General features: G+C 42.4%; 1 protein-coding gene across 3 annotated transcripts in view; it reads right to left on the minus strand.

Moving 5' to 3' along the window:
- Nucleotides 1–27,602, minus strand: part of SLC16A10 (solute carrier family 16 member 10) — a 180,622-nt gene extending 153,020 nt beyond the window's left edge. For all 3 annotated transcript variants that reach the window (XM_050951400.1, XM_050951401.1, XM_050951399.1), the window contains exon 1: nucleotides 27,203–27,602. In XM_050951400.1, coding sequence (XP_050807357.1) covers nucleotides 27,203–27,563 — 361 coding nt within the window. In that variant the 5' untranslated portion in view covers nucleotides 27,564–27,602. The remainder of the gene's footprint in view (nucleotides 1–27,202) is intronic.
- Nucleotides 27,603–27,982: the final 380 nt, after the last annotated feature.

Raw genomic sequence — 27,982 nt, forward strand, 5'->3', positions numbered from 1 at the left:
CAGATGAGTCCTCTAATCACCAGTCACCAGACTACTGAGTCATTCTCATGCTTGCTTGCACCCTCTCTCTCTCACTTCACCACACCTCCAAGTGGTTATTTCATGATTTACCCAAAGTGGAACAGATTCAACAGAAGAGAGTAAGGGAGCCTCATACAAGAATATCTCATATCCCAGTGGTTAGGGGACTCACCTGAGAAGTGGCAGATCCCACTTCAAATCCCTTCTACCTCAGAGGATTCATAGATTCTGAGACTGTAGGGCTGGAAAGGACCTCGAGAGGTGATCGAGTCCAGTCCCCTGCCCTCATGGCAGGACCAAATACTGTCTATCAGGGATGGTCTAGACATTTATCTAACCTACTCTTGAATATCTCCAGAGATGGAGATTCTGCAGCCTCTCTAGGGAGTTTATTCCAGTGTTTAACCACCCTGACAGTTAGGAACTTTTTCCTAATGTCCATCCTAAACCACTCTTGCTGCAGTTTAAGTCCACTGCTTCTTGTTCTATCCTTAGAGGCTAAGATGAACAAGTTTTCTCCCTCCTCCTTATGACACCCTTCAGGAGGGACCTAAAATCAGGAGTCTCGCATATCCAAGGTTTGAACCATAAATCACTGGACTAAAAGTTGAGGGACGTGGTACTCCTCCATTTTGGGTACACTTGTCTATAGGGGCCCAACCCAGCAGTTGGGGTTTGAACAGGCTTACTATATCGGTAAGCCTGACCACAGGCGACAAGGCATTCCTCTGCCTATCTTCCCCTGGTTCATGCATCATACTGGCAACCAGATGCCTGATATGGAGCTGCAGTGCACATAAGCAGAAACATAGGTGCCTAGAGAGCTTTTACTGCAAAAAGCGAGGCACTGAGTGATTTTAAGTGCCAGCAGGTTTCAGGACAGGGTTTTGAAAATCCCAGTGAGGCCTGATTCTGCAATTAAGGCACCCAAGTCCTTTTGTAATCTAGCTCTTAGAATATTGCCTTTGAAAGTTATTTTATTAATTTATTTGTGTGTAATTGGGCCTATTCATGTATAATAGAATTATCTGCTTTTGCAAATCTAGCCTGAGAGTATACAGTAAAAAACTTTCACAACTAGTTTGTAAAAACATTTCAATAACCAACACTGGCCTTTGGAATCAAAGGGGCAGTCATACGAAGACAAATTCTAGCACTGTCATGAGACTCAGATAGGAAGAATGTTTCTTTATTAAATATGGAGCAGCATTTCATGGTGGGGCTGCTCTTCTCTCTAGTGCAGTGGTCCCCAAACTTTTTAACTCAGGCCCCCCCACTTACCCCTGTCCGCACTCTCCCTCTTCCACCTCCGCGTCACCCCTCGCCAGGAGCAGGGGCTGGGAACAGGGCCGCAGCTCTCGGCGGGGGTGGGAATGTGGACACAGATAATGGGGCTGAAGCCGGGGCCAGCAGCCAGGGCCAGGAGCAGAGCTGGGTGGCACGCCCTCCCCACCCTCTGTGGGGGGCTGGTCCCCCCAGCTGCACACTACACCCAAATTTTCCTCCACGTCTCCCTGGTGACCAGGACGTGTCACCAAACTTGGCACACTGGTCAGATTATTAGCTTCCCAGGCTCAGGCTAGGTACTGACAGGGAAGTGTGACATGAACACTGACCCATGCCTCCCATCTGAACACTTATATGGAAAACCCGATATATTTAGGGAAATTAAATGTCTCGAGTCCGGTCACTATTTTAGGTAAAGAGTTCTAAAAGCCTGATCCCACTCTCTCCAACACCCCCCACCCATGACTGCAGATGGATTTAAAGAAGTTTGTCACAGCAATCAAAAGCCAAATGCATAGTTTACATACTACAATAGAGCATAATTAAATTAACCAGTAAGTTGAACAACATAAGGTTTCATTTTTCCTACTTTTAGTAAAGGTCCCCTTGTAGGTGTTCAGCGTGGATTGTAAGCTCCTTCAACCATTTAATTGCAGGGGTAGAAGGTATCTTTTCTCCAAAATGTTTTTCAGGCACTTGAGTTAAGTATATAGAAGATAAAAATAAAATTAGTTCTACTTAATCAGAATAAATCTCTCTTTCCCCCTCGCTCAAAATAAGGTTTCACTAGCATGGTGTCTGGTGTCGGAAACCTGCTAATTTTTATTTGTTCTTATTGGACTAGATGGATTGAGGGTCTGCTCCAGGAAGGCAATTCCTATGTTCTTGTTTTTCCTGGAAAATCAGAATAAACTAAACTCAATTTTTTAATGTAAAAACAATTTTCAGGAAGTCAGTAAATATCACAAAGAAGCAAACAAAGGTATAAGCCCAATTTTTAAAGCGGATTTCTTTTAAAAGGACTTCTGCACACAAGTACTAAAGGGTGGGGAAAGCAGTTTGCTTTTTAAGTGTCACTGATGTGATAAAAGTGTGCTGTTCAGGCATTCAGTTATCTCCCAGTTTTGAACGCACTTTCAATGTTGATTGACAAAACAGTTCAGATTGTTTGGGTCCCCTTATGTGCATTTCTATACTTTTAGATCATGAACTGTCACCTTAATTTTCAGGTTTTCAAGTGTCCAGTTTTTTTACAGTCATATTTCTTTAGAAAGATATATTTCCCTAAAGTTCTTGCTATGTATTTTCAACTAAAACTAGATTCCTAAGTTGTGTATATTGGAATGTCAGTAGTTTAGAAATGGCTTATATTCTGGCTTTGACATGTGTAGCAGCAATAAATGTAAATGAATTTGAATCAGGGAAATATTTACAACAGAGTTATGGCATACGCGGAGGGCATCCTAAAGCACACATGGATAAAGACTCTATGAAGTCTGCAACTCATGTTTACAAGCAAACTATTGGTCATACCACTCCAAATGTTCCAGTATTTACTTTAGGAAACTTGCAGCTGTGAGCATTCTAAGGAATGTGTGAGCGGCTTATACACCTCTTGGACCTCATAAGGCTGCCTTGCTACCAACTTTAAAATACAGCCAGAGTGTCCAAAATTAGACAAAGGCACCAGTTCTCATTGAGAACAGAATAAAACAAGATGTGGAGTTTGAAAGCCAAGCTGTTTAAGGTATGTGAAACCTCAAAAAGTTGGGAAAATTCCATATGTAACAATGTCCCTGGGGAAGATGTCTGGACCTCTGGATATAAAAGCATGAGTCTCTACACTGCCTGAGCCAGAAGACCCAGGTCTGACAGAGAGCCACACAGAGCATGGGTTGCACACTGAATTGAAATACACTTCATTATGGATTCTTATTCCACAAATGCCTTGTCCTCAAACTCTCCAAAAATATTCTATTTTGGTTTAATATCATGCATGTAAAATGCAATTGAAAATTGGTGTCGTTTTGGTGACATTCAAATGGAGAGAGTAGTGTGTCTATAATACACGGATTCCAGGATTTCATTGTAACTGTTATAATGAGAACAAAAATGAAGGCTCATGGCATTCACTCATCTATTACACTTTTTTGTCCACAGTTTTGACAGTTCTACAATCTTACAGAACTAATTTATATCAGAACTAAGATCTCCAACTCAAATCAGAGCAATTATCCAAAGATTAGTGCCTGGTAATTTATTTATCCTCTTCAGTGAGCAGAAATAATGGGGATTAGGTTGCCTTGACTTTTTTCCACAGTTCATGCTCAGTTGCCACCAGATGTTCAGTCATCACAATTAGAGTAGGAAGATACAATAATTGGATTAAATGTTACTTGTACCTTATTTTCTTTGATTGAAATGGACCACCATTTGCCTTTGCAATATATTTTAAAAAATGCTTTAATAATTAGAATAATGGAAAAAACTACTAAAATGATAAAGGAGACATTTCATCTTCGTCCACTTCTTCTCTGGCTACAATGTGTCTGAGCACTGGCAAAAGTGTAGAACACTGTGGGCAACTCAGCTGCAGGCGGAGGCCAGAGCTGAACACAGACAGGTCAGAAAAACCCAATAATGGAAATCCTGAGAGACAGTTATTGCAAATAGACAATCAGGGGGCTTTTCCTCTTCATTTGTATAAGGTAAAAAACACAAAAACAATGCTGGGGGGGGGGGGAGGAGAGAGAGAGAGAGAAGTAAAATAGTTGCCCATGAAAAATTTACCTAAAAAGTAAACAAAATCTTAGAAGACCAGAGAAACCATTTTCTAGAATGGCTCAATCTAGCAAGGTGCTTATCACCTCCAGTTGTTACTCAGCACTTTGCAGGGCTGAAGCCAGATGCCGAACGCACACCGGATATTAGGGGGAAATTACAAATGGACCATCAGTAGTACACTGAATATTATGGTGCCACTGGTTGCCACATGCCTGATTTAGTGACAAATGAAGCATTTACTACCCGAAGAGCAACTGAGTCACAGAAACTGAATGAATTACTATCTTGTACCATAAGCGAAGAGTGAAGTACAACATACTCCTAGACATAGTATCATGGCTAATGTCAAATTTTGCACATGTTGTATATACAGCATGTGAAAAGCTGTGTAAAAACAGGCTTCTGTTATGAAACATTCCAGGTCATTTTACCAGTAAGTCATTGTGCACAAATGCCTTGGCTTTAAGAATTTCAATCTCAGCTTTATTCCTTAACCCACACAATAACCATAGTCAAAAGCGTTGACTATTTCTACTTTAATGCTGTCAAGCATCTTCTTTAATATAACAAAATGTTATCAGAGACTATCTCCCATGGCATTTGTTTGTAGTTCCACTAGATTCTCAATAGTTCATAGTAAAATATCTTTGTACAAAAATTCTTAAGTTTTTTTTTTTTTAATGCAAGAACAGAGTTGTTTTCATAAGGGACTGGAAATGGGAGGCAAACCCTCACCATGCAGCACACAAAATCAGAAGTGTTTGACTGAAAGGGACCTCAATAGGTCAGCTAGTCCAGTCCCCTGCACTCAAGTCAGGACTACGTAATAACTAGACCATTCCTGGCAGGTGTTTGTCTAACCCAGGGCTGGGCAAATTACCATTTGCAGGCTGGATCCGGACCATCAGCTACTTTAATCTGGCCCTTGAGCTCTCACTGGGGAGTGGAGTCTGGGCCTTGCCCTACTCCGGCACTCCAGCCAGGGAACAGGGTTGGGGGATGTTCCACACAGCAACCAGAAGCAGCAGCATTGCACCACTCCAGCACTCCAGCCGGGTAACAGGGTTGGGAGCCACTCCGCACAGCTCCTGGAAGAAGCAGCATTTCCCCCCTCTGGCTCCTACGTGTGGGGCAGCCAGGGGGTGGCGCTCTGCACGCCACCCCTGCAGCTCCCATTGGCCAGGAACCACAGCCAATGAGAGCTGCAGGGGTGCTGTCTGCAGATGGGGCAGCGTACAGATGCCTGGCCGCACCTCTGCATAGGAGCCGGTGAAGGGACATGCCATTGCTTTCAGGAGTCGCTTGAGGTAAGCACTGCCTGGAGCCTGCACCCCATGCCCCAATCCCCTGCCCCCAGCCCTGATCCCCCTTCCCACCCTCCAAACCCCTCCATCCCAGTCCAAAGCACCCTCCTACACCCCAAACTCCTCATCCCCAACCCCACTCCAGAGCTCTCACCACCCCACACCCCGACCCAGAGCCCCCTCCTGCATCACAACCCCAATTTTGTGAGCATTCATAGCCCACCATACAATTTCTATTCCCAGATGTGGCCCGCGGCTCAAAAAAGTTTGCCCACCTTGGTCCAACCTGTTCTTAAAAACCTCTAATGATGGAGATTCCACATCCTCCCTAGGCAATTTATCCAATGCTTAATTACCCTGTCAGGAATTTTTTCCTACTGTCCAATCAACCTCCCAGGCTGTAATTTAAGCCTGTTGCTCCTTGTTCTAGCCTCACAAGTTAAGAACAATTTTCACCCTCCACCTTGTAACAACCTTTTACATAGCTGAAAACTGTTACGTTCCGCCTCAGTCGTTTTATCCGCACTAAACAAACCAATTTTTTTAAGTCTTTCCTTATAGGTTGTTTTCTAGATCTTTCATCATTTTTGTGCTCTCCTCTGGACCTTTCCCAAAATGTGGCACCCAGACTTGGATGCAATACTTCAATTGAGGAGTTATCAGCACAGATATGCCATACAATTTTTATACATAAGGTAAAGAATATTACTTCGCAAATGTCACATTTAGTAGATTTTAAATGCTTCTTGTGAGTGTTCATTTTTTAAAAATATCTAAATGTAGTGCTCAATCAGATTGGACAATCTGGAAACCATAAATTTTTCCACAGAACAGGAATATAGATAGCACTGCAAGCTTAACATATGTAGGATTCAATAAAGAACTGGATGAACCACTTCTCCAGATGAGTATAATTCAAGTCTGCTGCATGTGCACTAAATCTTTCAACCCAAAAAAATCAAGTAGTCAAGTTGCAACAGATATCTGCTCACTAGAAACTGGATTCTAACCATTAACTCACTTCACACAGACAACCAAATACACCATATAGTAATAACTTTTCAAATTCACCCAGCAGCACATATTGGTGACACAGAAGTGAAAGGCTCAAAACTTATCAGTCCCTTGACCCATTCACACCCTCTCTTCTACAGTATATTTTCTGCAAAAACTGCTTTTTTTTTATTAAGTTTTATTAGGTCACTCTATATAAGTTAGACAAAAGAAAGCAATTCCATTGCTACTTATACAGATTAAACCTGACGGGGAATTTAGTGTATACTCATAAAATACCGAGGAGTGAAACAAATCACCAATACACTATAAAACACTTTGGTATTTGCTTTGAGTGAAGAACTCTGTAGCTAAAATTAAGAGTCTGCTGTTCATGTTCTCATTTATTTTATTGACAGAGCAAAAACATATAAGTCAGATTTAATACTCATGAAACCTCTGGGAAAGATACAGAGATGCCACGGGTTCAGCTGTCAATAGTATGCCAGTGACACTCATCTAAACATCTCCATAACTGAAATGTCAGAATACTTACAAGAAATCAGATCCTGGATGTGGAGCAGTGGGCTCATGATAGACCCACATAAGATTGCAAAGATGCTCATCAGAAAGGAGAAATATTCTGAAGAACTGGCCAAAAATGTTGTCTCCATCTTCCTTTGAAGTCATACAGTCTCCATTTGTCAAAGTAGTGCAAAGCCTTAAAGTACTGTCTAACTGAGAAGTCACAAAAAGTCTTTTTTCACCTCCAACTTGTTAGAAAACTCCATTCCTTCTTCCTGGATTAGGACCTGGCCACTGCAATCTACGGCCTGGTCTACACTAACAAGGTAAGTAGATCTAAGTTATGCTAGTTAAGATACTTAAGTCAACTTACAGCAATGTCTACACAGCGTGCTGTTGACAGGAGACGCTCTCCCATCATCTTATTGCATCTTCCAGACCAGCTAAATCAATGCCTGTTACATTGATCGCAGCAGCACTGACTTAGCCAATAGTGAAGACAAGCCCTATGCCTGAGTCACTTCCAGGCAGGATTACTGCAACTATATCTGAAATTGAATGAGACGACATTACACAGGCTCCAACTCATACAGAATGCTACTGCCTGCCTTCTCCATGGCTTAGGTCACCATAAGTAATCATAATCAAGGCCCTCCATTGGCTCCCAATGACCGTTGAAACGTTGGTCCTAATTTTCAAAACCATTAATCAAGCCCCAACTGCATTAAAGATAGAATTTAAATCTATGAATCACTGCAACAGCTGCACCCCTCTGGGACAGTAAAGATCACAAAGCCCAGGACGAAGCATGTGAGCATTGGGGATAAAGCATTCTTGGTCTATGGAACAAACTTCCCATGATCTTATTTGGAAATCAGAGTTTGACCATCTTTAGGAAATTCCGCAAAACCTTCCTCTTTGGACACTCAAAAACCTGACACCCCTTCTACCCAATAAGCTTCTGACAATTAAACACCAGAATAACCCAAGCAAAGTTCTTACCCCCAAAGAGAGAATAGTGCCAGAGACTCCATGAAATCCACTAAAGACTTTAGTACTGTTATTGATTTTACATGGTACATGCACAGATACTACAGTGATGGGCAGCACAATCAACAGGATTAAAAGGATACCATCAAATTAATATCAGTCCATTTTAGAACAAATTAAAGTAGTTTCAGGTATTACCTAGCCATAAGTCACCCTGACAGTGTTCGTGTTTCAAAGTGTATTTCTTTTCCCTTGCTGCTGTCAGATTCACACCAACCAGGCAAATAAAACTGTTACCTAGTCTTCCATAACTGTTGTTCTTTGAGATGTGTTTCTATGTCCATTCCACTGTAGCTGTGCGCACATCTTGTGCACAGCTGTCTGAGAACATTTTCCCCTCTCAGCTGTATCAGTTGGGGCGGCTTGAGCACTCCCTGTTGCTGCGCACCACTATGTGCCAGTATAAGGTGACAGAGCTGTCCCTAACCCCCCTCAGTTCCTTCTTACTGGATAGGCTCCAACAGAGAAGAGAAGGCAAGCAGGTTGTGGAATGAACATGTGCAATACATCAAGACAGAACACAGTTTGGGAAGAGAAGTAACCAATTTTTCTTCAAGTGATTGCGTATGTCCACTCCTCTGTAGGTGACCCATGAGCAGATTAAGAGCCCACCTCCACATTAGTCTACCTGAACAGCAATTGTAGAACCACCCACCCAAAACTGTCATTGTTCCTCAACTGATGGGATATGGCATACTGAGCAGCAAATGTGTGAACTGATAACCAGGTTGCTGCTTTGCAAATGTCTTTAGTAGGTACTTGCACTAGGAAAACTGCTGAAGCTGTTTGTGGTGTAGTCAAATGAGCCAGCAGTTTAGAAAATGGCATGACATTAGCTAACTAGAGCACAAATAGATGCAAGAGGAAATCCTCAGAATGGAAACCAGTTGATCTTTCACCCTGTCTGCAACTTCAACAAATAACTGTGTTGAGGATCTAAAGAGTCTGGTGCGGCCAAGCAGAAGGCTGACACTCTCCTCACATCCAACAAATGAAGCTTCTGCTCACCTGTAGCACAAGAGGCTTCAGGAAAAAATGCCTGGTTAATGTGGAAATTGGAAACCACCTTTGTCAAGAATTTTTAACATCCCAGATCCGTGCTTAGGACCCGGTGATCCAATGTGATGCGAGTCCAAGCAAGAAGTAAGTGAGATAGACAATTGGCACAGATATGGGTAAGAACAGATTGGTCTATAGGTACTGGTATGTAGCTCTCAACAAACCCATCAAATGCATGTTTAGACTGAACTGCTGGTCAAAAGGAACATCCTGCTGCCAGATGAAGGGGCCACTAGTCACCCTCTGTAGTTTCTGCTCCTTATTCCTCAGCAGGTCTTGGGGCTGAGGAATAACGCTCTGAAACCTGAGAAACTGGATATTCTTCCTCTGTCACTGATGTTCAGAGGTCAAGCAACAACTGCAGTACTGTTCAATAATCTTTCAGGCTACGCAGCCTATCATCCCTCTTTTCTGAAAAGAGGGACAGGCCCTCAAATGGCAAATCCTAGATGGTCTGCTGTACTTTAGGAGGTAGAGCAGGAGACTCCGGCCACAAACACCTCCTCACAGATATGGCAGATACCATAGAGGCCTCTGCAGATGCTAAAGCATCCAGTAGCTTGTAGGATTTCTCATGGACCTCTTCCACTTGAATTTCTAAAACTGAGGCCATCCTTTTAAGCAGTTCCAGATGAGCCCTATAATCCTATGGTGGTAGGGAATCACTCACCATCTCTACAGTGTCATCAGTAATAGGACAGAGACAATGACTGTGTGCCTCTTGAGGTGGAGGAGCTGTCTGAACAACTTCAAGTTGCTCAGTCCCGGGCATTGGAGAACTTTGTGTGTGGTGCCCATGATCTCACTGCACCCTTGTCAACGCAGATGGGCAAGGAGATGTTCTAGCAGAAGGAGAAACCCCATGGAGTCCAGAAAGGTAACTTGTATGGTGATAGTGGGCCCCATGTTTGCACAGACCATTACCCTTTGCGATTTGCCTACTGCTAGGACAGCTGTGACATACATGGATCCCATGTCTGTCTGAAATGGGATACAAAAGACCCCATTTCCGAACTGGACTCCAAGTCCTGCAGTAACAGTGGAACAGACCCCATGTGGAGAGAAGACAGGTAATCCAAACCCAGACATGGTGGTATATCGCCTCTATAATAAATCCATGGTACGCCCACACCTTGAATACTGCGTGCAGATGTGCTTACTCCATCTCAAACAAGATATATTGGAATTGGAAAAGGTTCAGAAAAAGGTAACAAAAATAATTAGGGGTATGGAACAGCTTCTGTATGAGGAGAGATTATTAAGACTTGGACTTTTCAGCTTGGAAGAGAGATGAATAAAGAGGGAATATGATAGAGGTCTATAAAATCGTGACTGGTGTGGAGAAAGTCAATAAGGAAGTGTCATTTACTCCTTCTCGTAACACAAGAACTAGGGGTCACCAAATGAAATTAATAGGCAGCAGTTTAAAAACAAAAAAAAGGAAGTATTTTTTCCACACAAATGCACTGTCAACCTGTGGAACTTCTTACCAATGGATGTTGTGGAGGCCAAGACTATAACAGGATTCAAAAAAGAACTAGATAAGTTCCTGGATGATAGGTCCATCAGTGGCTATTAGCCAGGATGGGCAGGGATGGTATCCCTAGCCTCTGTTTGCCAGAAGCTGTGAATGAGCGACAGGGGATAATCAGTTGGTGATTACCTGTTCTGTTTATTCCCTCTGGGGCACCTAGTATTGGCCACTGTCGGAAGACAGAATACTGGATTAGATGGACGTTTGGTCTGACCCACTATGGCCGTTCTTATGTTCTTAACTTCAGGGTCTTACTGGACTTGGCACAGATTCCAGAGTCCATGAACACTTCCTTTGCAGTGGAGAAGTGCTCTGGTGAACTCTTCCCCCTTAGAGTCCCTGCCAGAGTTCTTGCTTCTATCTGGCCTCAGTACCAAAGATCTTACTGGACAAGGTAGTTGGTCCTTGGTAGATCTGTCTTTCTTCTTTAGTACCGAAGACACAGAATGCAGTGCCCAAATTGCAGGAGAGACACTCTGCACTAATGGTGCCAAACTCAGAGCACAGTCTGAACCCGAAAGCAATGATGGAGAGCAAAGTGCCACCTCCATAAAAAGACACTTAACTTCCATCCCTTTTCTTTTTCTCTTTTTTTTTTTTGTTGTTGTTGTTGAGGGAGGGGGTTAAGAGCAAGGCTTAAACCTTCTACAAATGTGATACTTGTCACTGATGTGGGACTCCCTCAAACATTTTAAGCAGCTGGGATGTAGATCACTGACGAGCATCAATCTGGCATATGACTAGCAAAACTCAAACCCCAGAGTGAGGCACAGCTCCAGTACCAGTCCAGAGAAGCAAGTTCATTCCAAAAGGAATCTAAAAACTAAAACAAACACTAAATATACACTAAATCTAACTAAAAACTAAATGAGAGACAGACTATGTACAAAGAGTACAGACAAACTAGTGATAGCAAGACTGGAAGCACTCAAACAACTGTCACTAGTTGTAAGAAGAAATCAAGGGAGGTCAGGGGTAGCTCCACCCTCTTATATTGGCATACAGTGGCATGTGACAGAGGGCTCTCAAGCCACCCCCCAAAAGTACTGCTGTGGGAAAAAGTTCTCCAACAACTGTGCACAAGGTGCGCACATACCTACAGTGGACTGGACCTGTGCAAATCACTCAAAGAAGAATGACTAGTTAGACATGGTGAAACCAGTAGAAAAATCTTTATCAAAACTAGATTTTTTGAAAACACTGACTATTTTGCTAGCAAGAGTTCAGTTCCTCCAGAGACAGCAACAGAGGGAACAACGTGCAGACTGGTCACCAAAATTTTAACTATTATACTGTCTAAACATGTCAGATCAGATCTAGATGACAGTGGTAAAACACTGGTGGCCTGCCTGCGATTCATCTGCATTAGCACTCTCACCTTGAATATACTGCTATCAGTATTCCCATTTTACAGAGAGGGATACAACTTACATGTCTCATAAGGGTGTAGTGAGAATTAATATTTGTAAAGTTTTCTGACAATAAGGAATGTTATATAAATAACTATTACCATCAGTTTAGAGCTTGTGTATAGGTTTATTAACTAGGCTGATCATTGCTGTATTTCTAATCTCAAACAAATCAGTGTTCAGGCTAGTCCACTAGTTTAATAGTAGCCAAATATAGATACGTTTCATTTTTATAAAGCTTTCCATCCAAAGATCCAAATTTTATAAATATTAATGTTAGACCTAACCCTCAGATGTAGCCAAACATTAGACTTCTAAAGAAGACAAACCTCCAGACTCACCCCAGCCCTCCCCCAAAACGTAAACGTAACTAAACAATAGTATAGAATGGATAAAATGTCTTCCTTACTGCAGCTAAATGAATTATGTATGTCTTGAAGCATAAGGACTGTTATGCCTTTTAATTTTGTCTTCTGTACGACTGTTTCAGCATAAGACAAATAAAAACATAAGACAAAACCATACAGGAACCCAATATAACAAACATAACGAACTGATTTTGTACAAGACAGTAGTGCAGAGCTGTACAAATACTGTGTTACTATGTACACTATTAATGCTCCTTGGGAAAGGGATACCATTATACATTCTATTCTGTACAGGTTCTTATACTTAACTCATCACTTTAGTATCCAAGGTCCAAATCCACAAAGCAACTTAGGCACCACCGCAATTCACCAAATCCCTATATGGCTGCCTCAGCTCACTCAGTGCCTATGTTTTCCCTGTAAAAATTCCTAATGCTAAGTTTCCGCTGCATCACTCCAACTGTCTGGAAGCCTAACTTCCAGAACAATCCTCAAACTAGAGACAGACATGCACACCTCCATGTCTCTTGCCTGAGGGGCCCTGATTGGAGCACACCTTCAAAATCAGGCCTCATTCAAGTTTCACTCAGAGGAAGAGAAGGGGGTGGAACTGGTGCTCCCCTTTATAAATTTTTAGCCCAGTAATTAGAGCACTCACTCAGATTAAATTCCCACATGCTCCCACCTCCGAGGTTCCCCATTTCTCAGGCAAGTGCCTTAGCCACTGGGTGACTGGATAGTCTCATGTGGGTGTCCCTCAATCTCTTACTGAAGCTGTTCTTTGTACAAGGGTCACTGGAGTCAGGGGAGTGAGTGTTGCAACACTCAAGTCCCTCTGGATTGGGGCTCACATGCCTATACAGACAGCAATGAATGAACAGCTGATGAACAGTTAAGGGAGTCTTAGTTACAGTACAGTAGAACCTCAAATATATGAATACCAGAGTTACGGACTTACCGGTCTACCGGATATCCTGTGAAACTAGAAGTCTTCAATGGTGGGGATGGGGGGGAGCAGCACTGGGACTCATGGCTTAAACCCCATGGCTCCACTCCTGGCTTCAGCCCTGTGGAGGGTGCAGGGGCTCAGGGCTTTAGCTACGAAGGGAGTGCCAGTTTCAGCCCCAGTGCTTCCCCTATAGCTAAAGCCCCAAGCCCTGGCACCTCCCCACTCCCAGCTGAGCCCAGGAGTGGAGCAGCAGGGCTATAGCCCCAATCCCCAGCACTCCCCATAGATCTAAAACCCTGCTACTCCCAGGGGCTAGAAACCCTGAGCCCCCCGCTGGGAGCCCTAGCAGCCCTACGGTTAGAAGCCCTGACTCCTGCACTCCATCCATCCTGCTGCTGCAGACCCAACTCCCCTGTGGCTGAAGTCCATAACATCTTGTTCAGAGTTAAGGACCATTTCAGAGTTCTAGACAACCTCCAGTCCCAAGGTGTCCGTAACTCTGAGGTTCCACTGTATTTAAATAGCCAATCCTTTACAAAATTTGGCTGTTTATTAGATGTATCATTATTCCTAACTTGGCTTCCAATATGCACATGCAAAATACTCTTGTACTGACACAGGACTAAATATTATCTAGCATGTTCATGTTTTAACCACATAAAAATTACAATATGAATCTCAAGCACTGTGACATAACCAATTACACAAAGGGACATTCAAATACCCCATATAATTCACTTCATTATGCATTCCTATAATGAGAATAGCTTCCCTTCTCTCAAGAGGATTCTTCTAGAAGCAAGGAATTATCCTTTGAAATTGTTTTAATTACAAACAAATATTTACTTCAAGGTATTTTGACAATGTACTGAAAATATGTTCAGCTAAAAGGATTTAAGAATAAGCAAATTACTCCCACTCTATTGATTTTGCTAGTTTTTTTTAATGTAATAAATTAGGATGTGTATTATACAATTGCACAATAAAGAAAGAAATCACATAAAGGTCAAAGAACATTTGTGATCACTAACATCTAAAACGAACAGTAGAAATTGAAATCATTAATGACAATCTAATGGAAAAACAGTATCAGACTGAGCTTGGTACCAGACCAGCAAGGATGGGATCTCTGTGAAGGAATTGTGTGCACTGATCGCTCCTGCTAACTAGGTATCTATGGGTCCCTCAGCACTGCACTATAGCACCAGCTTGGAAAACAAGCCAAAGTCTTGGGGTACAACAAGCAGAGTAGACATAGTACATTACACCCATTTTCCTCAGAGAAAGTCAGAAACAGGTTTCTTATTAAAAAAATTAAAGGTTTCAAACAAAATGCATTAAAATTTACTTAAAAGCCAAGTAAAATGTTAGTTTGCTGTAACACAGCTCTCAACCTACTACGGTCCAAATGAAGTATTTTGAATTTTTCACATAAGGAACACAAAAATGTTATTCATGCAGGAAACTCCCACTGACATGGGACTCATTCCTTCAGTGTATATAAATGTCTTTTAAATCTTATTTCTGTTGTAAATATTTTTAGAAGTGAAAAGTCAAGGACAAGAAGTTTGTGCTGAGTACTGATAACTTTGAGAATAAGATGAATTATATCCCTTGAAATGAGGGACATTTCAGGAGGTCAGCTATCTCACTGTGTGAAAGTAAATAGGTTCATTAAACTGCTGTACTTTGTCTATGAGATTTTAAAAAGCACAGAGGTATAAAGTTGTTGGCAACCTGCACTCCAATTTGTGAGAATTAGGATTGTTTTGATAGGATTAAAAACACACATCTCAGGCTTATACATTTTAATCAAGCCACCAGAAAACTTTAGGCCTGATTTAGTTTTCCAAACTACTGCATGCATCCAGTAGTTACAGAAATTATAAATATGGAGATTTAATTTCTTTTAACTCTGGAGTTCAGTGTTCCACTGAAGATTTTAAAGCCCTAATTATATAAACAGCTTTATAGACTCTAGTTTGAGAATAAGAAAAAATCTCTTATCTGATATTCACTTCTATATTCTGAAAAAAGGCTTCCTGTGCAAATATACTGAATATCTTTAGGTATGCTCTCAAAAATAGCTCTCCCCATGAGTGCACGCTTAAAAATGGAAAGTATAAGGGGCCAAAGCCATTACTTTAGCAACAAAAGAGTCCACTATGAAACAGAAGAGAACCCAAGTTTCATTATTTTGATTTTAGGAGTTGGGGATGCCTTTTAAATTTTTGAAAATATTGTTTCTTCCAAGTACGATCTCTCTTCAAATTGATCAACAGAAGAAATTTTAAAACCTCTCCATTATAGGTTTTCCCTACTGGCCTTCCAAAATATGTACTGCAGCTGTTTAGTTTCTTGGATCTAATCCTATTTGCTTTGAAGTAAAATGGCAACGCTTCCAATGAAGGAGGATCACATTGCCCACTTGAGTGCCCCATCTCTTTCCCTCCACCCCCGCCAAAAAATATATTACACACATACATGGTGTGTGTTAGCCTTATCCAACAGTTTAAAATGCCAGCTGAACTTACCAGTTTGGTACATTACTAGCACAATGACTAGACTGGAAGCCTATTTAGATATTTATCATTTTGGATCCCCATCTGCACTACAATTACAACACAGCTGTGCCCAGTGATATAACAGACTGCTCCAGTCTACACATGCAAAATCAGATTGTTGTGTTGACATTTGTAACTGTAGCATAAAGATTAAGCACCTTCCCTCAGTGTCTATCAATTAGAGCTCAACAATTTTACATCTCTACATTTTTTAAACATCTCTTGAGTCACTGGGAAGTGTGAGGGCTCAAAACCTTTATCAGGATTTCCTGGTACATAGCTCTCCTCATGTCAGGGTTTGCAACAGTACTTCATAGCGCTGTCAAGGGTCAGATTTTAGTGAATTTGTGCCAGTCAATGCATGCATTCTATTTGTACAGTTTGAACCCTTAACATTCAATGTAATGCATTAAGTAGCAGTGAGAAACCCATTTACCTTTTATTACAGTTAATACTTAATAGTTTGCTGATAAAGATAAGAAAGTTCATGGACAAGCTTCCCCGCCTCCCTCCTAAGTATGTAGTAAGGAATAGTATTTTGCAGTCATCATTTAGTGAATCTGTATATAGTAGTTTTTAATTCTTTCTGCACTATACTAAAAGGAAGTTTCAGGACTCCAGGTTGTTTTGAGTATTCTGCGAATGTCAATATTTTATCCTGCGTTAAAGCACATCTCTACGGGATCATACAGATGGCCAAGGTGAACAGCAAATAACATGGGGGGAATATGATGTATTAATATGCTGCTTCATATAGAATTAAATTGATATTAGCATAGATAGTGATTTACATCCGTGGCTAGGCACTGGAACTCTTATAGAGGGAGCTTGATTGGCATGAGGATGTGTCCAGAAAGCATTATTCCCCATTTTGCCAGTTATTTGCTACAGTATGCAAGGTCTAACAAGTTGCTAGCTCTGTCTGCTTCACTTTCCACACTCCAACTGAATTTGGAAAATGGAAATTATTAGGGCTCCAAGGCACTATAGCAATACAAATAATTGATAAATGCAAAGTCAGTCACATAGGAGGAAGACATTTTAACTGCTCATACAGCTTACAAGGTTCTAAATTAGCTATCAACTCATAAAATGCACCTAAGCCTCACTACAGACAGCTCAATGAAGACCTCTGCTCACTGTGATTTTAAAAAATGAAAGCAAACAAGGTATTAGGATGCCTAAGGAATGTCATGAAGAAAACATTACATGGAATAGGATACTAATCACATCAGGTCTAGAAGGATATTGCAAAATTAGAGGGGGCTAAAAAATGTTAATGAGATGATGATTTAACGCTCCCCAAATTGCTTGTCATTTGGGAACTTTATCAGTGATTATTTTAAGTATTCTTGCAGGTGTCAGATAAAAGTATGTTAGATGTTAAATAGCAGAGAGCCAAGAATCATCCCTGCAGGCCCCACGAGAAATGCACTCGGTCAATGATGATTCCCTGTTAATGACATTGTGACAGATCAGTTAGCCAGTTTTTAATCCATTAATGTGTGCCATGTTAATTTTGTAGCCCAATTTGTTTAAGTTAAAATGTTATGCAGCACCAAGTCAAACACCTGACAGAAGTTTAAATAGATTAGATCAATGCTATTACCTTTTATCAAATTCTTAATGGCATCAAATAGTTACTTTGATAGGACTTATTTTCCATGAACCCATAGTAAATCGGCATTAACTACATTACCTTCCTTTAATTCATTATTAATTGAGTCCCCTATCAGCCACTCCATTACCTTAATGTCAATGTCAGACGGACAAGTTTTTACATTATGTATTTATTAAATGGTTAAAAGGGTTTATGGTGGTTGTTCCCATAAAGTTATACAAGCTTACTCAGTGAACCACAATGTTACAATAGTAAGACAATGGTTTTAACAAACTTAAACCCTTTCACGGAACACATTGGGGGGTGGGGGGTATGGACTGCACTGAGACAGCTACGTAGCTAACATTTAATTATGCATTTTATGCTACTAAATATATTTTCCCACATAAGCTTTGACCTCATGATACAGGAGTACTTTTCTTTTTATAATATTTTTCTGAATTTATAGTTTTGATTGAGGAAGGCAATGGATTAATGAAATAGTTTTGTCTTCAACAGGAAAAAGAAAAAAGTACTTATACTTAAATTGATTTGGCATTATTTTATCTCTTAAACATGCAGGCTATCCACAGTAACCAACTATATTCTGTTTTCTGGCCTACTGAGGCATGAAATTCATGTCCATCTTACAGGCAGAAATGGAGTGTTTGGGGCCTTACAGGAAAGGGCAGGTGAACATTGTGCAGTTCAATAAGAGCTTCTCCTGTCCTATATCACAACACTATGCCAAGAATACTGAACATGTGCAGGGACTCATGAACGGGTTAACTGACCAAGCTGCCTTTGATGTTGCATTTACCCTCTTACAGTACAGCTCCTGCATTTCCCCATTACTGTATCATGATATATGGAGTCCTGAATGGATACTTTCTTTGCCTGTCTAGGTCTGCTGTGGCATTAAAAAGTGGTAGAATTTTCATCCTTGAACTTAAATTCTGTCAGTGTCTTTTCACATCCCTCTGAAGCTGAGGAACAGATCTTTTGGCTCATCTCCTTGTCCTTCAATTTGTCAAACACTCTGACACTTGTACTCCCAAGTCCTTCTGTGTAACATGCCAACATTTCCCACTTACACCCTTGTTGCAGAAGTAGTCTCTGAAATGAGGGAAAAAGTAAAAGAATATTGGATTGTTTACAACAGTCCTTGGAATACCAAGGAATACAATAAAAATAGTTTACTTTCAAATTTCAGTGCCTTATTACAAGATATTTTGTCCTGTGATTCAAAATGGTAAAGAAACCCTTGAAGTCTCCAAAAATCCACATTAGCTCAAAGCACAGGATTTGAGGGAGATGGAAAACTGCATACAGAGCCGGGTTGGATCACATGCACACTACCAATGGGCTAAACAAGAATTACTTCTTGCCAGTTAACAGGAAATTGGCGGGGGGGGGGGGGGGGGGGGAATCATGTGATACAAGTTCTAACAAGGAAAGGGAGAGACCCATTCAAGCAAGCAGGTGTACAGTTGACAAGTTTGCAGATGAGTTACTTTCAACGATTACTGCAGAGGACACGCTCCAGAACTGGAGAGAGAGAGAAATTTCTTTAAAAAGCAACCAAGAGTCCTGTGGCACCTTATAGGCTAACAGACGTATTGGAGCATAAGCTTTCATGGGTTAAGGTGACCAGACGTCCTGATTTTAATCGCGACTGTCCTGATATTTGGTTGTTTGTGCCACGTCCTGACCAATGTTCGGTTGGGACACTGGACAAACAAACAATTTTTCCCTCCGCTCCAGCACCGGCAGAGCCCAGCGGGGCTCTTGCCCCCCTCCTGTCCCCAGCCCCATCTCCTCCTACCCCCACTGGATCCCCCCCAAAATCCCTGCCCTGGACCCAACTCCAGCCCCGCCCCCTCACCAGATCCCTCCCCAAATCCCCGCCCTGTCCCCACCTCTTCCCCAAGCATGCGGCATTCATCCTCCCTCCCAGGCTTGTGCTGATCAGCTGTATGGCGGCACAAGTCTGGAGGGAGGAGGTGGCCCCCAGCACTCACCCTGCGAACTGCTTCAGTCCAGCTTCTCCAGGAAGGTGAGCAAGGCCCAGCAGAGATCCCGCAGCAGCTCCCTCCGCCCGAGTCCCCAGTAGAAGGCGAGGCAGGCCTGGGCCCATGGCTCTACACCGCTAGAAGAGGGCCTCATCCTCCCTGATTGAACTAACCTTGTTATCTCTAGACTGGTTCTTGCCTACATAGTTATACCGGCCACTGGAAATTTCCACTACATTCGTCTGTGGAAGTGGGTATTCACCCATGAAAGCTTATGCTCCAATATGTCTGTTAGTCTATGAGGTGCCACAAGATTCTGTCACCTTTTACAGATATAGACTAACACAGCTACCCCTCTGATACTTGACAATTTTCTTTGTGAGCACAGGTGAGAGTTAACATTACTCTCTAATTTGATTGACAAGATACTGAACTTATTTAACCAAACTTTTTTTTTGAGATTATTACAGGACCCAGGGGGAAAAAAAAGGTTATGCCAAGATGAACAGTTATCTTTATAGGACTGGTCTCCTGCATTTGCTGGTTGGGCATAACTATGATTCCTAGCCAATTCCTGTGGTAGAGAAACTATTTTATCCTCATATATATGCATGCTTTTCTTTCATATATAAGCAGAAAGGCAAAATTAAAAACACAATTTCAGTAAGATAAAACCAGATAGCTGTATGGGTACACTGGTCTGCCTTACTGGTACAGTCATAATGGTACAACGTAATACACAGCCTCAGACATAATGCCAAATACATAACCTGTTACAACACAATTCTCCTGAGATCGTCTATATTCCGGCATTTGAAAAAGAGGACCTGCTCCTTGCACCCATGGCAATGAAGCCAAATTTTACTGGAGAGAAGACATCCAGTCTTCCATTAGATTTCAGAAAACTATTCCCCTAACATACAAAACCAACTCTGATGAGTGAAATAGTTACCTTGTGTAGATGTCCCCTGGCCTCCAAGGTCATTGTCCTCTCCAGCCTGCAAGTCTCTGCTGTCATCCCAAGACCTCTTCAGATTGTCAGGTATCACTGGGCCCCAGTTCAGAGAAGGCAATGGAGACAGAATTCTCCTCCCCATCCTGCTCATCCCTCAACAGCCCATTTTCAACATCCAGTCCCTTGTCCATCATTATCTCAGCCTCCACAGGTGTGCAATTGTTCAGACACAAAGCCGTATACCAGGATGTTACAGCTTATAGAGACTGCCTAAGGTAGATATTTACAAGTACCTTGATCGTTGCCTTAGGCCAGCTGGCAGCACGCTTATACAATGTTTTCTACCAAGACATATTCTGAGGTGGACTTGTTAACACACAGCAGTCGCAAAGAAGTCAATACTATTCATAAATAGTGCACACTGAGATCTAGGGAGCGTGCAGAGCTATTTGTACAAGTGAAGAATTTCAGAAATCTTGCCCTTGGACCAGAAGATGGACAAGCTGAGCTACATAAGCAGTGCTCAATATACTGTGGATGGTCGTGGAAAAACTAATTAAATCAGTGAAACTCTTATGCCAATCACTGCTGTCTATGCTGGCACTGAACCTTCCAGTGCTGATCAACATGGTGACAGATGTCACCGTTATTCGTCTTTTCAGGGCAAGTACAGCACACCCACGCAGATACGTGGTATGTTTCAGGTTCCAACAGTGGTTAGCACGTCAAATTTCACTAATGTAGACAAGACCTAGATGTGACTGGATAATTCACCTTGCAAATCTCTCTATGATGAATGTTAGCACAGGTACCAAATAGTGTTCTCTTATAATGCAACATGGACTGGTATCCTCCACTTCTTTGACTTACATCAAGCAACAACCATCAGATAATTGCTTTTTGTCAATACAGACCTGCAAGAGATCTGAACTACAGACTAAGCATTATGAGCCTCCAAACTCCATTACCATTCCTTTTCCATTCCACATACAGATGACATGCAATTTCCAAGAAGAAAAGGATTTATTTTAAAAGAGCATTTTAAAGGATACTATCAACTTGTACTTTTAAACGGAATAGTATTTGTAAAATTCTCGTCTCACAGAGTGTCCTTTAAACAGTACGCCCTGATTTTATTTTTAAAAGAAAATGTATAATATTTTTCTGCATCTCGCTGATGTTTATAAAGGATCTTTACACAGAGGGTGAAAATGACTGATTACACTGCTCTACAGCCAAAATGCTCCTGAAATAAAATGTAGTCCAACTTTACTAATTCTGGGTCACTGAGAACGAAAATGATGCTTAAAATTGTTGATTGGCTCTAGTTTTCAAGATATGCTATTGGGTCAGTACATACGACCCTTGACTTGGGAATGGCGGAGGATAAGTGAGTTATAAAGGGAAGGGATCTCAATTTAAACCAGAAATGACTAAAATACATCTTTGACTGGATCTATGAATAAATCTATGACTGGGTTTGGACAGTACTTGCTTTTTAGGCAAAACAATGAATGATGCAATCTGAAGCTGGTATTGCGTCATACATGATATGAATTGCATCATGTTATTCCTAGAAGTCATGGATGATGCAATCATAACGAAGCTTACATCACTCTGCTGAACAAATTGCCCTATATCAGCTCTAGAAATCATACAGTGTGGTGCCCTCTTATTTGTCAGTGTTTGATTTTGCAAAGGGACACATTTCTGTTTAGCTAAAGTGAGCAGAGATGCCTCGTACTTGTGTGAACAGTGCAGATAACTTCTGCTATGTTTGTGGTGAAGTGACTTTTGCATCACAAAAGCGTAGTATAACCGCTGTGGTTAAGAAAGCCTATCACCTTTATTTTGGCTGCAAAATTGGAGATCAGGACAAGAGGTGGGCCCCCACACATATGCTGCAACACTTGTGCAACAAATCTTCGCCAGTGGTTGAACAGGAAAAGGAAATCTATGCCTTTTGCAGTGCCAATGATTTGGAGAGAGCCAACAGATCATCCCAGCAATTGTTCCTTCTGCATGGTGCCTCCAGTTGGGAAAGGTGTGTCAAAGAAGAATAAGTGGACTGTGCATTATCCAAACATTCCATCAGCTATACGCCCAGTACCCCACGGAGAAGGACTGCCGGTTCCTGATGCACCAGAATCACTCTCACTTGAGTCAGACGAGGAAGAGGATGAAACTTCTGGTCCTGAACCATCAATGTCACAGGACCCACATTTTCTCCCATCCTCCTCCTCTGAGCCACACCTCCTAACACAAAGTGAACTGAATGACCTTGTCAGGGATTTGGCACTACCCAAGAGTAAGGCAGAGCTGTTGGGCTCCAGACTACAGCAGTGGAATCTCCTGGCGGGCTATCAATGCTTGCAGACTATTGCTGGACAGTGACAAGAGATGCTCCATTTAATGAATACAAGAGACAAGCCAAGAAGCGCCGAGTAGACGCTGAATATGACTAAACTATGTACATAATAGTTTTTTGCCTTTTGTTTCATAATAAATTTTATTTATATAACCCTTTTGCTGATTTTTAAAGTGTTACATAAACAGGACAGGTGAAATATCATCATGTAAAGCAACCATAAACACATGAAAAGACCTAGGTTTACCATTTATGATTAAAACTCTACTATCTACACAATAGAGACATAAAACGTAAAAGCTTAAATATCTTAGAAACAGTAGCCAATCAGTTGTTTTAATTGCCATATTTGAATTCAGCACATCAAAATACATAAATATCACATTTTATCTCTGAAGCAGATGACTTCTCAAAAATTGTAGACCAGTGTTATACAAGGAAAAACACAAAAGTAATGTATGAAAATCATTGCATACTAAAAACCCTGAAAGATTTTCACCAGTATCTTTCAAATCACAGTAACAATTGGTATTATTTGAAAATTATGTACCTAGCATAGTTTTAATCAGAAGTGTGAAGTCTAACGATGTCCCTTTAAGAAAGGTTCTTGATCCCTATAAGCAGGGTGCATGTAACCTGTAGCACAATGGAACAAAATTTTGCAAGTAAGACTCCTAAATTCTGGGGGAAAAGTTAATCCGTTCATCTTCTTACCTCCTCAGGCCTCAGCTGCTGCTGTATTCTCTAGGCAGCCTAGCTGGCCAGCCTGCACTATTGGCTCCTTTCAGTCCCTGGCTGCAAACTGAACTCAAGCTCTGGCTCCTTAACACATACATCACCCAACCACCCTTACCTGGTTCTATGAAACAGAAAGGTAGCACTATAATCCATTTAATTTGCCTTTGTGGGAAACGGTGCAGAGCAAGCAGCAGCTGTTGCCATGTCCCAGCAGGGCAGGGAGACAAAACAAAATGTTGGGTGCCCCGTAGCAGCAAAAGTGTTGAATTCTGATGGATCTTGGAAAAATGCTAGATTCTACAGCCACACAGAGTCCATGAGGTTCCAAATGAGATCATTTGGGATGTTCACATCTCTTAGAACCATTATTTCAGGTTCTTTGCAGACTCAGACAGGCACTGGGTTGCACAGTTCACATTCTCAAAGTTACCTTCAAAACTATAAGGGCTAGATTTTTTTTTTATATATTTTTAAAGTAAGAATTGAGATTCTGGAGCACAATTCTGTGGGAAGCACTGAATTCCACAGCAAACGCCACAGTCACAGAATCCATAAGGACCTACCCATAGGCTCAGCTTCTAAATGCTATCTTAGAATGACACTTTATCTAGTCTCTTACACAGAATGATTAAATATTGTACACATTTGCATGGTTTCTGAGCATTCTAAGTTTTCTCCATCCCTTTAAAAGAGGAACTATTTTTATTCTTCGGTTACCCTTCCCCTTTCCCAAGCTGTCTTTTAAACTCAATCTGCCTTTCTTGACTCCAATTCCCTTCTATGGCAATCTGGATGCTGCATCAGCTTGGTTGTGCTGACTTCCTCTGAGGCCAGGCCTATACTTAAAAGTTAGGTCAACATAGCTACGTGATGAGGGGCGGGGGGAAAAAACCCACATCCCTGACCAATCTAGTTATGCTGACCTAATATCCAGTGTAGATACTGCTATTTTGAAGGAAGAAGGCTTCTGCTGATGTAGCTACCACTGTTTGGGGGAAATGGTATTCCTACACCAAACAAACAAAAAAAGTCTTTCATCTCCATAGACTGCATCTACATGGCAATTTAAAAAAAAAAAAAATCTGTGGGCTGGCCCATGTCAGATGGTTTCGGCTCACAGGGCTCAGGCTCTGGAGCTGTTTAACTATGGTATAGACCAGGAGTTGGCAACCTTTCAGAAGTGGCATGCCGAGTCTTCATTTATTCACTCCAATTTAAGGTTGTGTGTGCCAGTAATACAAGTCATCGTTTTTAGAAGGTCTCTTTCTATAAGTCTATAATATATAACTAAACTATTGTTGTATGTAAAGTAAATAAGGTTTTTAAAATGTTTAAGAAGCTTCATTTAAAATTAAATTAAAATACAGAGCCCCCCAGACCGGTGGCAGGACCCCAGTAGTGTGAGTGCCACTGAAAATCAGCTTGCGTGCCGCCTTCCGCACCCATGCCATAGGTTGCCTACCCCGGTATAGACATTTGTGCTTGGGCTGGAGCCTTGGCTCTAGGACCCTGTAAGGTGGGAACGTCCCAGAGCCCTGGACTGCAGCGCAAGCCTAAAACATCTATACTGCAGTTAAACCACCCTACAGCCCAAGCACTGTAAGCCCCAGTCAGCTGGTACAGGCTAGCAGCAGGTGTCTAACTGCAGCGTAGACATACTAGCATAAGGGGATATCCTGGTATAGTCTCCATTGTGTAGTTATATCTTGATATCCAGAATTCTTCCTATTTTCACACCCTACTACCACTGGCGTGAGAAATAGGAGGCTAGGCTTCAATTCTAAAACTCACATTTCACTGCTTTTCTAATTGGACTCCCCAAGCCTTTCCTACTCACTTCAGACTATGCTAAGAAAAATGAGGCAAATGAGTTTTAGCACTAAAGCATTTAAAAGAAGAAAGCTAAGTCAGGAAGAATATACAAGTGTCTCTCTCCCTCCATCCCAGTTTGGTCCCAAATTATCCTAAAGTCAAGAGAGCCAGACCACTGCCAAATTTTTCAGTCAGAGATCCATGTGGCCTCTCTACACAGCAAGAATATTCTGGAGGGCTTGCTCCTCAGTGGGACTCTTACTATATTAACTAAAACTTATTTTAGTAAGGCAGGGTAACAACACTGGTAATGGCATTCCAAAAACAACCACCACAGATTTCATTACAGTGGGAATAGAATAGAAGACTGTGTGTGTTCAGCTTGTGATGCTATAGCACTTAGATTCCTCAGTAACCCAACATTCATTTGAAGCAATTATTCTTTCAAGTATTTTTTTAAAGCACGTATTTCTATATATAGAGCATTTCAGTTTAGTAACAGCAGATTTAAGAAAGAATGTGATTGGAGGTGTCCGACAATAGCATTTCTTTAGTGTTTACTAAAATTAAGTTTGCATTTGGGATTTTAGGAATATTCACTGTATGACAGTAAGCCCGCATACGAAAATCCTGCATATCTCAGAGTCCAATATCAGGTATATGATTTAAATTTTTAAAGAAATTCTTCACAACCTCTGATGCCTGGTCTACACACCTAAAATGTGGATTGAAAAAGCTATGACACCCAGGGTTGTGAAAAATCTATACCTCCTGAGAACCACAGCTATGCCAACCCAACCCCAGGGGCAGACACAGCGAGTTTCAGGAAAGAATGCTTCTGTTGACCTTGCTGTCATTGCTTGGGAAATTGGCGTTCCTATAGAGGGGAAAATAAAAATAAAAAAAATCTACTTCTGGAAGCTATGCCACTGTAGGGCCTGCAGTATAGACAAGACCTAAGCCTAACCTCAAAATACTTCAAATACTGCTATACACTGTTTTGGCTTCATTTATCAGTTGATTTTGCCACTGCTAGATCAGCCAGGGTGAGGGAAATAATTATAACAGTCACCTAAGCATAATTTGAAATAGATTTTTTCCTAATGCAACAAAACTCAAAAAAACATAAGTACAAGTGTCTAGATTATAATACCTACACCTTCCTCCAGCAATTTTCTCTCTGCTGCCTCTCACACAGATACCTCCTTTCCCAAGGCTCATTTTCTAGAGCAAGGACAGAAGTTACAATCTCTCTCCCTCTGAAGATGGAAGATTTTGCTCCCTGTTGTTTCAAGGGAAGACTATTTTTGGACATTGAAATTGCCAAATTAGGTCTCTATATCTTCACTAAGAAAAAGATGTGTTGTTTATAATGTGCGAAGGGATAGCTCAGTGGTTTGAGCATTGGCATGCCAAATCCAGCATTGCGCACTCAATCCTTGAGGGAGCTATTTAGTGACCTGGGGGGAAAAAAATCTGTCTGGGGATTGGTCCTTCTTTGAATAGTGGATTGGACTAGATGACGTCCTGAGGTCCCTTCCAAGCCGACATTCTATGAATTAGTCTATGTTATAAAATCCTAGTGTGGACAGGGTAAGTTGCACTTTTACCTTATCCTGCCCAGCCCAGGTTTTTACAACACGTTAAAGAGAGAAGCTTTTTTGCTCTTAAACACTGTAGACAGACCAACCCTCAGAGACTGATTCGCACATAGGTGGTCCCTAACCATCACATAGCCTAGGGACTGCCAGAGACGTCTCACATGCACACAGGGGTTCGCGTGTAGTGGTGGCGGGAAGCAGCGAGAACGGGGCACAGCAGTGGGACGGAGGGCAGCGGCGGGGGTGGGGGGGCGCGCTTCTCCACTCACCTGTTTTGAACACCATCTGCTTGTCGTCCTGCGAGCCGAACTCGCTCAGCATGGAGACGAAGAGGACCCCGCACGAGTTCTGGATGCCGAACACCGCACCGTTGCACCACATGGCGGCCAGCATCACCACCCAGCCCCAGCCGCCCTCGGGGGGCTCGGCCCCGTGCTGCTCCTCCGGGGCACCCGCCATCAGCAGAGCGGACTGGCCGCCTGGACACCTCTCTCGGGTCTCTTGCCTCGGCTCCCCGGCCGCCGCCTGGGCGCCCTGCTGCTCCTGCAGCGCCGGCGAGGGCAAGAGGGTAGCAGACGCGTCGGGAGCGCCCGCAACTCCCTGCGTCTCCAGCTTCTCACTCAGCGTCATCCCCGCGGGCTCCCTCAGCCGCAGGCAGCCGGGGCGAGGGGACAGAGAAGGGGCTGCAGGAGCGGTGGCTTCTCCGGCTGCCTGAGGGGGCTACTCCGCTCCGCTAGCCCTGCGGGGCTGCTGGGAACATCCCGCGGCGCCGAGCGGGACCCCCCCTTATTACCGTGCAGCCCCGGCGGTACAAGCCTCCCGCTGCCCCGTCCCGCTCACACACGCCGGCCCGGCCTCGCCAGGTTATTTTGAAGGCATACCTCTCGCGGAAGGGGCGTCCGACAGCAGGATATCCCCCCCCACCGCGTCTCCGATTGGATGGGGCAGGGGCGCGGCCACGCCCCCTCCCAGGACACAGTGCGGGCGGGGCCGCTGCGGGTCACAGGCTCCGGCGGCGGCTATGCTGAGTGGCCGGGGGAGGGGTGCGC

This window comes from Gopherus flavomarginatus, chromosome 4, assembly GCF_025201925.1.
Source record: "Gopherus flavomarginatus isolate rGopFla2 chromosome 4, rGopFla2.mat.asm, whole genome shotgun sequence".
Taxonomy (NCBI): Eukaryota; Metazoa; Chordata; order Testudines; family Testudinidae; genus Gopherus; species Gopherus flavomarginatus.